This window comes from Crocodylus porosus, unplaced genomic scaffold, assembly GCF_001723895.1.
Source record: "Crocodylus porosus isolate Cpor-Errol unplaced genomic scaffold, CroPor_comp1, whole genome shotgun sequence".
NCBI classification, from domain to species: Eukaryota; Metazoa; Chordata; order Crocodylia; family Crocodylidae; genus Crocodylus; species Crocodylus porosus.
This window is the reverse complement of record NW_017728932.1, coordinates 10277376-10290799: the sequence shown is the minus strand read 5'-3', so window position 1 is coordinate 10290799 and position 13424 is coordinate 10277376. Positions and strand designations below refer to the sequence as shown.

The following is a 13424-nucleotide window of genomic DNA, read 5'->3' as shown; positions in this document are numbered from 1 at the left end:
AAAAAAAAAAAAAATCAGTCGCTTGTCAGAGTCATGTTTCTATGAATAGCGAGACAAAAATATACTCAGTTCTTTGGGGAAGGTCCAAAACACCGACTCCATCCCAATAAGAGTGATATTGCATATACAGTAAGGAAAAGGAAGGCCTGATGGGAAGTGTGGCCAAGTCTACATGCAGATAACTTTGCAGATATAGCTGTATCAGCAACTGCATGGCAACATCCTTCTATGCAGCTTGTGCTGACAGAACTGGCCTTTCACTAGGGCAACTTGATCCAGCCCGCCCATTCCCCTGCCAAGGGGAGTAAGCTCCAGGGACTTCTGCTGGCAAAAACCACGTCAGTCACAAATTACACCTCATCCGAACACCCATGACATACTTATGCTAGCAAAAGTTTGCAGGCTGGACCTGGTAGGAGTCCAGGAGAGAGATAGCAAAGGTAACAACTTTTTATATAGCTGCGGGTGTGTGTAGTGTTAAAAGAAAAACATCCAGTCTCAGTATGATATCAAGAGAGAGGGCTTTTTTTCAGCCAAGACAACGCAATTGGAGGCACTGCAGAATTAGCTTCCTATTCAGATTTGGAGCGCCTGGTCAGATGGGAATATTCTGATTCAGAAATATGTATCACTGGTGTAATAAGTATTGGATAGATGTGGGAGTGAAGGTGGCACTAGGAGTGTGTCCTTGTGACTTTTTTGTTGTCATTGTTGCTATAACTTTGGCACAGCAAATGCCGTTAGGGCTGGGTGAGGAAAGGATACTTCTTATGCCAAGAAAGCTGCTGAGCTGATATGCAGGAGAGGCCGGGGCGGCAAAACGGTTGAGTCATTTATGTCTCATAGCCTAGCATCCAATTCCAGGCACTGGTCGGTCGGGTTGCTCTCGTAAGACACAGAGAACCAGCATCTTCCTCTGGTCCCTCCCGGCACATATGCTGCATGTTTTTCTGCTTGCCGTTCAGAAATGTTTGGCTTGCTGATCGGGGTGATAGCCAGGAACTGTTATTCCTCTCCTTCATCCTGACTGTTTCTGCTTTGCAATCCATGACAGTGTTTCTGGTGGTTTCTTATGGAGAGAACAGAGGAAGACACCCTGTAGCTGTTTCCATGCTCCTTAGTGATTTAAACTATTTAAGCAACTGCCAAAACCTAAAAGTTTACACTTGTGGGCATGTTTCTCCAGTCTGTTTATGTGCTTGTTCTTTACAGGCCAGTCAAAATGAGAAATAATGCCTACCGCAGACTTCCTGCATGTCTTAGTGGTCCTAACTGTCTTAGGGTCATTTCCCTCTCACCCATTTAAAGCTTTCAGGGGATAAATAATGGGCCCAATCTAGGTTTCATTTGTACCATTTTTGTCTCAGTGTAATGAGTTTCATTATGTTAGAATTAGTCCTATTAAAATTACACCTGTACAGGAGGGAGTGCCTATATCTCAGCACATGTTGCTGGTGGACTTACACTGGGTTCAAAATGATACCAGGTGGTTGGGATTGAGCCCTCAGACACATTTCTGTTTCCGATTGGGCATCCTGGTATTATAGCACATAGAATAAGCAGACACTTGTGAAACTGTTGACTGTTGCCCCTTCAAAGGCTGGATTCTGGTTGTACACCATTTTGATACCAGCATTACTCCAGTGCCTTGATGACTTTATGCTCAGTAAATGCAGTCAGACTCGGACTGGGGTCTAGTTTGCTCCATCGGTTTGAGTGTTGTAAGGTTGGATCAGTGAATGCTTGTACAATAAGGAGAAAAAAATATGAAGGGCTGTAACTCATGGACACTAATGCAAGTGATGCATAGTAACCCTGCAAGACTTAGAGACGGGTAATTGTACAATCTGCCTTCTACAGATTGTCTGTAAAATACACTCTCTGGGCACGTCCCCACATATAGGGGTGTGCGTTTGCTGTGGCACAAGTAGTAATGGCACATATTTGTGCTGCTGCTTGGTACCCCAGGGCACACCCCTGCATGTGTGCCAAATTGTCCCAGGTGGCGTAAAGGAGGCCGGGGCCAGCATCTCTGCTGGCCCCAGCAGCCTTACCTGAGGTCCTGGGGGCCTCCTGGGGCAGCAAGCAGCAGCACTGAGCCAGCTGCTCGGAGCCTGGCCAGCAGCCGGAGCGTGACTCTGAGTGCCTAGGCTCCCTTTCTGGCACTGCCTACTGTTGCTGTGTGCCACCTTTTTTAGCAGTGGTTTTTTTCAACACCGGGCTCTCCCAGTGTCAGAAAACCTGCCGCACTGCTAATTAGCAGCACTGCAAACGGGTGCATGTGCACCACGTGCCATTTGTGGCATGTCAAACTGCTTTGGGGTACCACAGACCACATGTGGGCACTCACCAGGATGCACCCTTGGGGAGGAAATTAGCTCCACTTCACTGCAGCCTCACAGCCACTTATCCGGTAGTATAACTGCATATTCATTTTTTTGTTTTTTGAGTCACTGAGAAGTAACTGTTAAATAATGTGGGTTTCTTGTCTCTAAGAAAATGGACTTGATTGCTCTTTTGGCATTTCAGGGTATCCCAGTGCATGCGATGAATTCAGCTGGGAGAGTAATTTTGCACTTGCCTTGTTACCTTTGGACAGCCCTGCTGATCTGCTTGATAGCTTATGTCCTGCACAGCGTGTTTCTGCTGTAAATGTATGGGAGGAATAACGGTAAATTCAGAGGGTTTGAGAGGGTGGAAAGTCTATGTGTTTGTTTCTATTTGTCATTGCACTAGGCCTGCTTACCTCCTCCCCGTTTGGGGCTGCAGTGCCCTTCAGTGCAGTGGTCTGAGAGGTTTGGTGTGACCAGCCACCCTGAACCTCTAGCCACAGTGTTGAAGTCCTCTCTCTCTCACTCTCTCTCTGTCTCTCTGGGAGAAAGCAGATAATAACAAAATATAATAGCAAGAATTACACAACATATATCCTCTCACCCCTTAGTTACCAGGGTTTTAAACAGCTCCTTCAACATCAGGGTTTTCATCTATGCTGTCTCCAGATGGCATAGGTAAGGTATAAAGGAATTGAGGCCCAAAATGTCAAAGGTGCCTGACTACCATGGAGGATCTATGCCTCAGCCTGTCCTCCTACCTGGGCTTCCAGTCTGTGGAGCTGTGTAGAGAAGCAGCATTATAGTCCAGCCTCAATGGTCCACATCACTGGTCACCCTTAGAGCTACTCCCATCCTGTCTTGCCTATCACGCTGCCTTTCCAGCCATGCTCCCTGACTAGCACTGGCACAGGATCTGTATTGGGTCCCCCTCTGCTTGGAGGGATGTTGATCATCTCACCGGACAGGCTAGACAGGCTGTTGCTTTGTTCAACTCTTATCTTTATGTTCTGAACAGGCTTGGCTTTTATTTCCACTTCCCCAGCCAACAGGCTCTGTTATGGCCTTTGGGGCAGGGACGTATCTAGGCACAGGTTAGAAGCACAACTTGAACCCCTCTGTGATAGTCCTGCCCATTATGAACCACCTTCCATTTCATGACACACCACCCGGTATGTGCAGAAGTTTGGAAACTGGGGAACTGTTTTTTTTTTTAGAATTAAAGTCATAAGGATTAAAAAAAAAAAGGCAAAAATCAGATTTTAATGTGTGAATGACTGTTTATTTTTACGAACTATGGCTTATGCAGATTCACCGTCAGAGATAAAGAGCATAATTTTCATCCGGGTACATAGATAATGTTGTGTGTTGATCTGTCACAAATTCAGAGGAGAATAGACCACAGATTTTCAGGCCTGCATCCTGCAGAGGACTAAACATGTGCTTGATGTTATGGAAAAATGAGCCATTTCACTGAAGACACAGGGACTCCTCACCACGTGTAAAGCAAAAAGATTGTACATATTTAAGCTTTTGCAAGATGTGTCAAATCTCAAAAATAAATTCTGGGAAAAAATGCTAGTCTACACAATTCCAGGAAGTCCTGAGTAAACATGGGTAGTAAAAATAAATTAATTATTTTTTCCAGTATTGTTCTTTTTTCAATATACGCATCAATGTCAATCATAATAAATCTAACGTTACAAATTTACATTTTTGTCTGGATTAATTCTGAGGGCAGGAGGAGGTTGTGGTTAAATTGTGGCTGTACTTATAGTCAAGTCATTTCTTTGGTCTGAGCTGACATCTACTGGTTTTAAAAAACAAAGTACTGGCAGGCAGCTAAGCAATCTAGCAGCCGGCATTGTAGGTATTTCTAGATGCAAGTAATCTGCTTTTGGTTCTTGGAAGGCAGCGCCAGCTGCAAAACATGGCCAAGAAGATAAGAAACCTTTGCGGAGCTGTATGTCAGCGCAGCTATGTGGCTAGCAGTAGCTGAAGTAGCTCGTTTAAAGCTAGCTTGCATCTGTCTGCCAGATGAACTGTGAGATGTGATACCGTACAGATGGGGCTATTTGTCGCTAGCACTGAAGTCATTAGTGAGTGACATCATTACAGCCTGCAACACTGCTGTAATCAACTGTAAAGCAGATATTTTAGAGCATGTAACCCATGATTATGATTGACACTTGGTTGTTACTGTAATATTCTTAAATAGAGCAAGTAGAGTAAATAGAAAATGCTGCCTTTTCTTGCTCTGTCTGACATGCCATAGATTTTCAGTAGAGCTCAATGTTCATAATATAGACCAAGATTATTTTTCCAAGACCTGCTCAGTTCCCCTTCAAGGGCCCGAAAGAAGAATCTGGATTTTTGCAAAGGTCTCCGCATCCAAGAGGCTTAATTCTTTGAAAATCTGGCCTGAGTTGTCATAGTTAGCTTTTTTGAAAATTTGGGCCAAAGTGCGTGAAATCATTTTATCCCCTCTCCTGATATGATTTGTGTTAAAAACCTCAGATCCTGGTTTTCCTCTTTCTCCATTCGCATTTTGGAAAGAACACTGGAGGCCAATGGGTGTTGCTTTGCAGTAGGCTAAAACGCAGCGTCTCCTGTTTCCAGCTGGGGAAAGCAGAATGCAACTCGGCCTTGCCACCTCCAGTTTGTACTCGAGAGGTTGCACTTGAAGCCTCCGTATCGCAGTCCAGTCAGCACTAAAATCCAAAGGAAAAAGAGGAGAACCAAGGCCTGATTTTTCTTCATGTACAGCTCTCCTGGACATTTGCCAGTATTCAATGCATACAAGGATCAAGCCATCATTATTAAATACAGAATTAAAAAAATGAGGTATCCTTTTGTTAGAAATGAAATGTCATGTGGCTGTCATGTGCCCTGGTCACATTATCCTTATTTCTCAAGGATTTAGAACGCACTCTCCAAGTTGTGGCTTTACAGTCACCAAACAACATTTCTTGTGTGTCTGAATCTTTCCAGACCATTTAGAAATGGACCCAACGAAGAGTGCTGGATTGGTTAACTCTGTTCTAGCAAATGTTGTTCCTCTTGCCACTTGTTAGCCTGGGTAGGGAAAGCCTTTCTGTCCTCAGGGCAAACCATTTGACAGCATATATCACACTCACATTAACTTGCCTGCAGAGAGCGATTCGTGTCCGCAGTCATTCGATGGAAACCATGGTGGGGAGCCAGAAGAAGCATCACAGTGGAGGGATCCCAGGGAGCCTGAGCGGGGGAATCGCACACAACAGTGGGGAAATAACAAAGACCACTTTCTCAGTGAGTACGGCATACCCAGATATCAGTCCTGATTCACAAAGGTTAAGATGCCTTAAGATAGCTCCCCTTTACAGTCAATGAGCTAGGTAGCTAACTCACCGGCGTCTTATGTGAATCTCACTGTCCCTTACTTGCATCTTAAGGCATCTAAATACCGTTGTGAATTTTTTTCTTGGATTTTTTTCCTGGTGTAGCCCTAATTTTTAGTAGATACATTAATTAATTGATTTGCACAATAAGATTTAAATAATAAAATAATAGCTGCTTAAACTTAGTTTGCCCCTTTTCACTACCCTGCGTGATTTGTCTTCCAGGACTTACCTTCAATCCAGGGTCCAGCTCCTTTCACATGGGCTGATCGTGCCCTATTTTCATCTTTGCTTATACTGCTCCCTATAACTGTGTATGGGCAGACTTACTAATAGATTCTTGAATGTTGATAATAAGACTATGACAACACATTGTGATCCAGAAATTTTCCCGGCAATTGCATGTTAGAGGATAAGGACTGGATTTGGGTGACAAATGCTTTGTTTGTTTTCAGCCAGATTTAAAGTCATTGTCTTTGGGGTGGGGGGATGATTTTAAGATTATGCTCTCAGATTTTCAACCCCAAGACATCTTTTTTTCTTTATAGCGGCATTAAATATTTTGTAGAACTCCAAGCTGAAGGAGAGTCACATACCTGGAAACAGTAGTCTTGAGCAGTTGCCATGGTGGCTGCAAATGAATAGAGATTGTCAAGAAGATCTTGATCTTTTTAATTTGGCCCAGTTTGTTTTTCAGCCTCCTGTTGCAGCAGCAACAGCCAAGAACCAGTCCAGGAGTCCTATTAAGCGACGTTCGGGGTTGTTCCCCCGCCTGCACACGGGATCTGAAAGTCAATCAGAGAGCAGGACGCGATGGTAAATGCCACGCTGCATCAGTAGTTGTTTTGTATCCAAGAAAGTCCTGGCCTTAAATTGGAAAGGAGAATATAGTTGCTACCATGTCTGTGCGCCAAGGATAGACACCTTTTAAGTTCAGAGAGTTGATCAGAGCTGACCTTATGTGCCCCTCTCATGGTTGATAATGTTCAACCCTGGCATGACTGAGCCAAGCCCATGGAGCCTGTTGATAACATTCAGCTTATGGGTGTTAAAGGGTGTTCATCCTTTCTACATCCAGATGATACCTCTTGGCTAGCACATCATCCATGATCTCTTTTCTTAGTTTAAGAAGGCCAATACATTGCTAAGACCTCCTGCTAATCCCAAAAGGAGCACTTATATCCATCTGTGTAGCTAAAGGTGAGCTGCCAAAATTTGACTCAAAGTTTCAGCCATCACCAACCTTTTCCAAAATTGGGGAGCGAACATGACTACTGTTCACTACCCTCAGTGAGAAGTCAGTCACCCACTTAAACCAGTTTGACCAGCATTTGACAGTGACAGACATTCCTTTTCAGCTAATTATTACAATAGCAAATGATCTCCCCCTGATGCTTGCTAAATGCCAGGTTTCTTGGTCCCTCTTGGACTGGTTTCAGACCATTTGGTGCAACTGAGAAAGCATTTATTGGTCTAATGCGTTTATTGTGGTATGACAGGGAGCAGAAATAGCCAATTATTTCTTATAGAATTCATCTAATCATTCATTCATTCAGTAATTTTCTTTTCAGTGACAGTGTCTCAGGGACACAGAAGACCCCAGATGGGGGACATTCTTCTCAAGAGATGAAATCTGAACCCTCATCTAACCCTAGTTCTCCTGAAATATGCCCCAACAAAGAAAGGTAAATGGAAAAAGAGCAGATTCATTACAACTTCATCCTTTCACCCTGGAGTTCAGACGCATACAGGTCAGTAGGCAGCCTGCAGACAACCAAGCAGGAGAGGAGACTATGCTATAATTTGACTCACAGCAAACTTAATATCGTGTCTTACTTTAAATAACACTTAGCTGGTGAGAATGATACCATCAGTGATTCATGCTTGCTTGCGTAAAAATACCTATAATTCCATAAACTCTTATTAAAAACAAATGGTATTTTGCAGAAATTGTCCAGAAGACCAGAGCTGAAATATAAAATAGCTGTAACATATTGGCAATTCCTGCAGGACGTCTAGAGGTGAGGATAGTAGGGGGCTGTTGAAAATGGAAGGGAAATCAATGCAGAGAGACTTAGTGTTCTTTTTACCACCCAGGGAATTAACTTGGTCTCTTTTCCTGTTAGTCATATTTACTGGTTGCTTTACCATGTGGGGTTTTTAAATGGATGGAGGTGCCACACCAAACTCATCCCGATGTAAGTCAATAGAGTTGAATGTATCCCCCTGACTTTAATATTAGGGGATACTGCTGTAATTAATTGCTGTTGCCTTGTTTGCTTTCTAGGCCATTTATTAAACTGAAAGAAAATGGAAGATCCAACATCTCTCGTTCTTCATCAAGCACCAGCAGTTTCAGCAGTACAGCAGGGGAGAGCGAAACCATGGAAGAATATGATAGTGTGGTAGGCATTGAAATGAAATAATTATACCTAGGGGAACTTATCTTTGATCTTATAGCTGTGATTCTGGTGAAGAGACTCCTTATTTAAACTGGTGGGGTCTCATGTCATTGCTTTTACTGCACAGAGTCTTCCACTTATCTGTGGCCACCATGCTTTTATGTGTTTCCTTTAGAGAAGATAATAGGGCTGGATGGAACTGCTGGATGTTATGTAGCTCAGCTGCCTGCTCAAGGTAGGCCATGCTCACAGAGTGAAAAAATCTGTGGCAGTTTTCTCCCTAACTCCAAAAATCAGCCCATGGTCTTCTGTGGAGTAACATGAAGGGCCACGAGTTGAAGGACATAGAGTAAAATCTATATACAAACAAAATAATGACTGTATAATGCAAATTCTTATGGTCAGGTACAAAATCCTATAGCTAGTTGCAGCTAAAAGTGGAAATCTTGCCAGTAATAGCTAAGAGAGCAACTGATGTTACTTCTCTCTGTGTCTGTCTGTGCATTTTTTTTATATTGGACTTCTTACCATGGGATCATGCAACGCAAGGCATTTCCACATAGCTACGTAAGCTAAACCAGGTTGAGGAAGCTGTATTGTCTTAAATTCCACATGGACTAACATACCCTGCTGTGTCTGCATCGCTTTGCACTGTGCTGCAGCCACATACCCCAAATGCCTGTGTCATTGTCCTCATTTTACTGATGAGAGAACTGAAGTACAGAGGAGGGAAAACAGCATCTGAGCCCAAACTACAGGGAGCTCTCCTGACTATGATCGGCATCCCCCACGCTGCGTGCATGGCTCTGCACAGTCTTACAGTGCTTGGTGGTGTTATGCTCTAGGGCCAGATGCTGTTTCACTTGTTGGTCAGCTAAGCGGACTTAGGGGTCTGAGCATGACTCTATCAGTCCTGTTCAAATCCCTGAAAATCCATTGCTGCATCTACTTTTTGTGACATCTGACCCCTAAGACTGAGTCGCAAAACTGCAACAAGGAGGGAGCCTGTATTAACAGGTTTTGGGGAGCTTGAGCAGGGTGGATTAAGGTTGTACTTAGGTGCCTACATTCAATTGCACACTTCTAGGTGGACTAGAATCTGGCTTCTCGTATCTGTAGCCACGTGTTATTGTAGCTGCTCTGTTTGATCACGAGACTTAGGGGCTAATAGTAATCTAAAGACTCTTTTGATAGCTCAACGAAAGGCTATAGGCCAAGTTCTGGAGTCTTTCTTCACCTTGAACCTCAGGACTGTTCAGAGGAATGAGTGCTGCACAGCTGGGTCACTCACGCTGGTTTATCCTCACTGATATCAGTTAACTCCTGATTCGCGCCTTTGTAAGTGAGAGAATTAAGGCCAATGTGTAGAAAAAGTCCTTATTGTGCATTGTGGGGCAGAGCAGGCCACGTCTCAGCCCCAGTAGTCCAGCCAGGAAGTTTGCTCCAGTTGTTAAAACTGTGCCAAGATGTTTCCTGTTCCCACCTTGGCACTCAGATGGGGCTGTCCGATGAGCGCAGATGCAGTGGAATATAAATAGGCACACCCTGTGGTTATGCATTTGCTCAATCTTCCCCTCCAGGGCAGCCAGCCATCCACAGCATCACCGTTCAAGCAGGACGTGTTTGTCTACAGCTCTTCTCCCAGCAATGAGAACCCAAGTGCGGCAGCTGCTGCCACCCCCGTGATCATGAGCCGGAGTCCCACAGGTGTGTAGCATGTGAGAGTCTTGAGCAATAAGGGTTATCGCACCCAGTAAATTACTACATACATACTAGTGGAAAAAGCCTTTCCTATAGGAAACAAAGCTGGGTTTTTTGGCTCCACTTTGTTCTCTAAGAAGAAATCGTTCCACGGGAAATGGTTTCCATTGGACTCGTCCAAGAAATACCTTTCAGCACTGACATGGGTCTTCCCTTATACTCCAGAACCAGAACAGGGCACCACTAGTGTCTACGGAGGTCTGTTACCTCCTTTTTTTTCCTTCAGCCCATTGAAGCTTTCAGAAATGATCTTCCTTCTGTGAAGATGTAAGTCATTATAGTTGCTGCCAACGGATATCATGTAGCTCAGCCACAGCTCTGTGGGTGTAGTATCAAAATGTAGCCCACAAAGCAACGGAAGAAGCTTATATATAAATTATTAATCTTGCCCCAGCCACAGTCCTGCACAGTTAATGACCCTTCAGGCCAACTTCTGTACCCAACCAGTCATTAATCTTTAGTGAACGCCGTATCACCGGTCATTGCTGCTTAAATTCTGGTAGCAAAAGCCTACTGAAATCAGTAGGACAACTCACATGAGTGTGTATGATTTAATATGTGTGAGAGGTCCAAAACTGAGCCCAATTTGGCAACTCTTTCTGAGATTTAAGCTGGCTAGGAAACTTAACTGATCCTGTGGAAAATACTGCGACCCGGAATAAAATCAGTGATCAAGACGTTTCCTTTGGACGTGATTCTGCCTTGCTTACATTGATTTGTAATTGAAATGATAAGTTGAGTTCCAGTTATTTCTGAACTAGCCAGCTAAATTAGTTATTCTTTGGTGAATTAGGAACTGGGAACAGCTGGGGAACTAAAAGTGGAGCTGGAAAAATATGAATAAAAATTCAGAAATCTAGACTTCTTCTATAGCTCTTCCCCTTGTTCTGCTTGCTGTACAAACCCTCTTCCTTGTTCTTTTCAGTGATTCTTTTTTCCCAGGAGTATTTGAACAGTGACTTTTCATGTTTTAAAACTTCCATTTCACGTGTCATCCCAACAAATTGAAACTCCCCTGTAATTTTTATAGATGAGTCTTTTCTGAGTGATTGCTATTTCAAATGTTATGGCATGGAAGTGTCACTCCACCCCATCAAAGACATGCAGCTAACGTTGAGATTTTGCCAAACATTTAGCAAAAATGAACTGAATATTGGTAAGGTTCGTGGGACTCCATTATGCTGACTGGCTTGTCAGGTTGGCTTAGCTGTAATCAATATTAGCTTAAACAAATACTGTTTTATTGAATTCTTCCGACAGATATAAAGAGCAGAAACTCTCCAAGGTCAAATCTAAAGTTTCGCTTCGATAAGCTTAGCCATTCCAGTTCCAGCACGGTATGTATATGTTGTTATAACTAGATAAGGCACTAAGCACTGTGCACACTCTGCCTGTTATGGTCCCCATTCTCTGATCTGCCTCAGCTGTGTTTTTAGGGAGTAGTAGCTACTGGGAGGTGACTGCTTCCCCATGTAGATCTTCTGCCACCTGGACCCATCAGAAGTCAGACCAGCCTTTGGCTTCCTCAACTGCTGATGCAAACTCTCTACTTGATCCTATTAGTGCATCATCAGGTATAGTGCAGCTCCACCTGGCGGAGAATTTGGTACAATGCTGCTCCAGCCCATCTGAATCCTTATGCTGCTCCCTGGAAAACTTGGACGTACGGTCGAGCTAGATGCGAGAAGGCAGTTGATATGGGAGGCAGCAGGGAGTTCCCAACTGCAAAGGGAATTTTCTACAACACAGTGCTGTTGTAGCAGAGCAGAGAGTGCAGTCCTCTGTCTGGCAGAGCACTTCGCCTCCATGCCCACCCGCAGGCAGGGAAGGGAAGGCATGTGGCCACCACTTAGGGCTGCCTATGGAGGGATGAGAGGGCGTGGGGCCTCCACAAGGTCCTGGGGCTGTCTGCTCGTTCCAAAAGAGAAGTCAAGAACAGAGTTGGGCATGTAAAATTGAGAAGAGTTTTGACTATAAGCCCCTTGACACCCCCACACTAGCACATGCATATTGTCTTCTACAGTGAGTTCCCAGCATCAGGATCCCAAATGCCATTTACATCAAGGGACACCCTGGCATCAAAAGTGCCAGCTGTAACAAGCGACAGGCTTAAATAGATGTGATTTGTTTCTTATGATGTCCAGTGACTTATTTCTGCAAAACGGTAGAATACCGCTTTCGGGGAGGCGTAGGGGGGAACAAGCTCCTGTGTCATTTCCCCTTGGAAAAATCTGCAGGGTACTTGATAAAACTCCTCCAAATCCAGACATTAGGGATCATTTTCTCTATGGGAGCTTAGTACTGTTTTTTGACTTGCTCTGTTACTATTGATGTGACGCTAACTCCCGACCTTTGTTCCAGCCTGGTTGGGACTCTCTTAGATGCATTTAAGAAAGTAAGAAATGAGGTGCACAGTAAGAGTTGCTGTTGTACATTGTCCTCTTATTTGTTGGAAAAAAAAACTGAGCTCTGCTTTTTTTCTTTCTATATAGAGTCACTAGCAGGAATTAGATATAACGAACTTGTAAAAAAGGTGAGTGTTTAAAGCTACCCAGAATGTTTTGGTAAAACATGTATCTTTAGAGAACAATTAACCCTGGATAAGTTCACTGTTTGTTAAAGCTTTGATTGAAAAGTTATCTTGAACCTTCAAGGCTGTTGTCTGATGGGACAACAATAAATTATAAAAATAGATTACCGGTGATAAAGACGTAAGGCATCGTTTAGTCCGTTCATTCTCTCCCCCATCCATGAAGCACCCTTTACCTAATTTTCCTTAAAAATATAGTAATTTTAAATGTTTCCCACAGTTTCCACCACTCCATTTTGGGAGAATATGCTCTGCATGCCAGTAGGTCTCATCCTTTCAAGTTCAGCTATTTTAGCCATTGCCTTGTTTTTTTAAATATGTGTGCTTGGGATTTTTTACAATAAAGCTAAGGGAGCCTTGGCTGTTTATTCACCAGTAAACTTCTGTAGATGTGGATAGAGGTTTGTGTACAGAAACATGGAGTTTATACCACCTATAAGCTTTCATTAGAAAATTTCTGGCCCTCCTGTTTGGGGAGAGGAGCTTAGGAACATGAACTCTACGGAGTCATGTACCAAAAGGATCCCCAAACACCTGAGCCAGTCTCCTGACAGCTTTTGCTTCTTTAAACATCCTCACTTATGACATTTCATGATTTCATAGTTTCTAGGGTCGGAAGGGACCTGAACAGATCATATAGTCCCCCTGCCATGGCAGGAAAGAGTCCTGGGGTCAAACGACCCCAGCAAGGTGTTCCTCTAACTTCCTCTCAAACACCCCCAGGGTAGGAGCCTGCACCACTTCTCTTGGAAGTTGGTTCCAGATCCTAGCCGCCCTGACCATGAAGAAGCGCCTCCCGATGTCTAACCTAAAGCTACCCTCTGCCAGCTTGTGACCGTTATTCCTGGTCACTCCTGGTAGTGCTCAGGGGAACAGTGACTCCCCCAATGCCTGCTGATCCCCCTGACTAGTTTATAACAGGCCACAAGATCCCCGCTCAGCCTTCTCTTTTGGAGGCTGA

The 13424-nt window shown here is 43.9% G+C and overlaps 1 protein-coding gene across 5 annotated transcripts in view; it reads left to right on the top strand.

Moving 5' to 3' along the window:
- RAP1GAP2 (RAP1 GTPase activating protein 2) overlaps positions 1-13424 on the top strand; it is a 245022-nt gene that overhangs the window by 226641 nt on the left and 4957 nt on the right. For all 5 annotated transcript variants that reach the window (XM_019545554.1, XM_019545557.1, XM_019545556.1 and 2 more), the window contains 7 exons: positions 5484-5621; positions 6408-6526; positions 7282-7395; positions 7998-8115; positions 9693-9819; positions 11134-11210; positions 12366-12406. In XM_019545554.1, the coding sequence (XP_019401099.1) occupies positions 5484-5621; positions 6408-6526; positions 7282-7395; positions 7998-8115; positions 9693-9819; positions 11134-11210; positions 12366-12374 (702 nt within the window). In that variant the 3' untranslated portion in view covers positions 12375-12406. The remainder of the gene's footprint in view (positions 1-5483; positions 5622-6407; positions 6527-7281; positions 7396-7997; positions 8116-9692; positions 9820-11133; positions 11211-12365; positions 12407-13424) is intronic.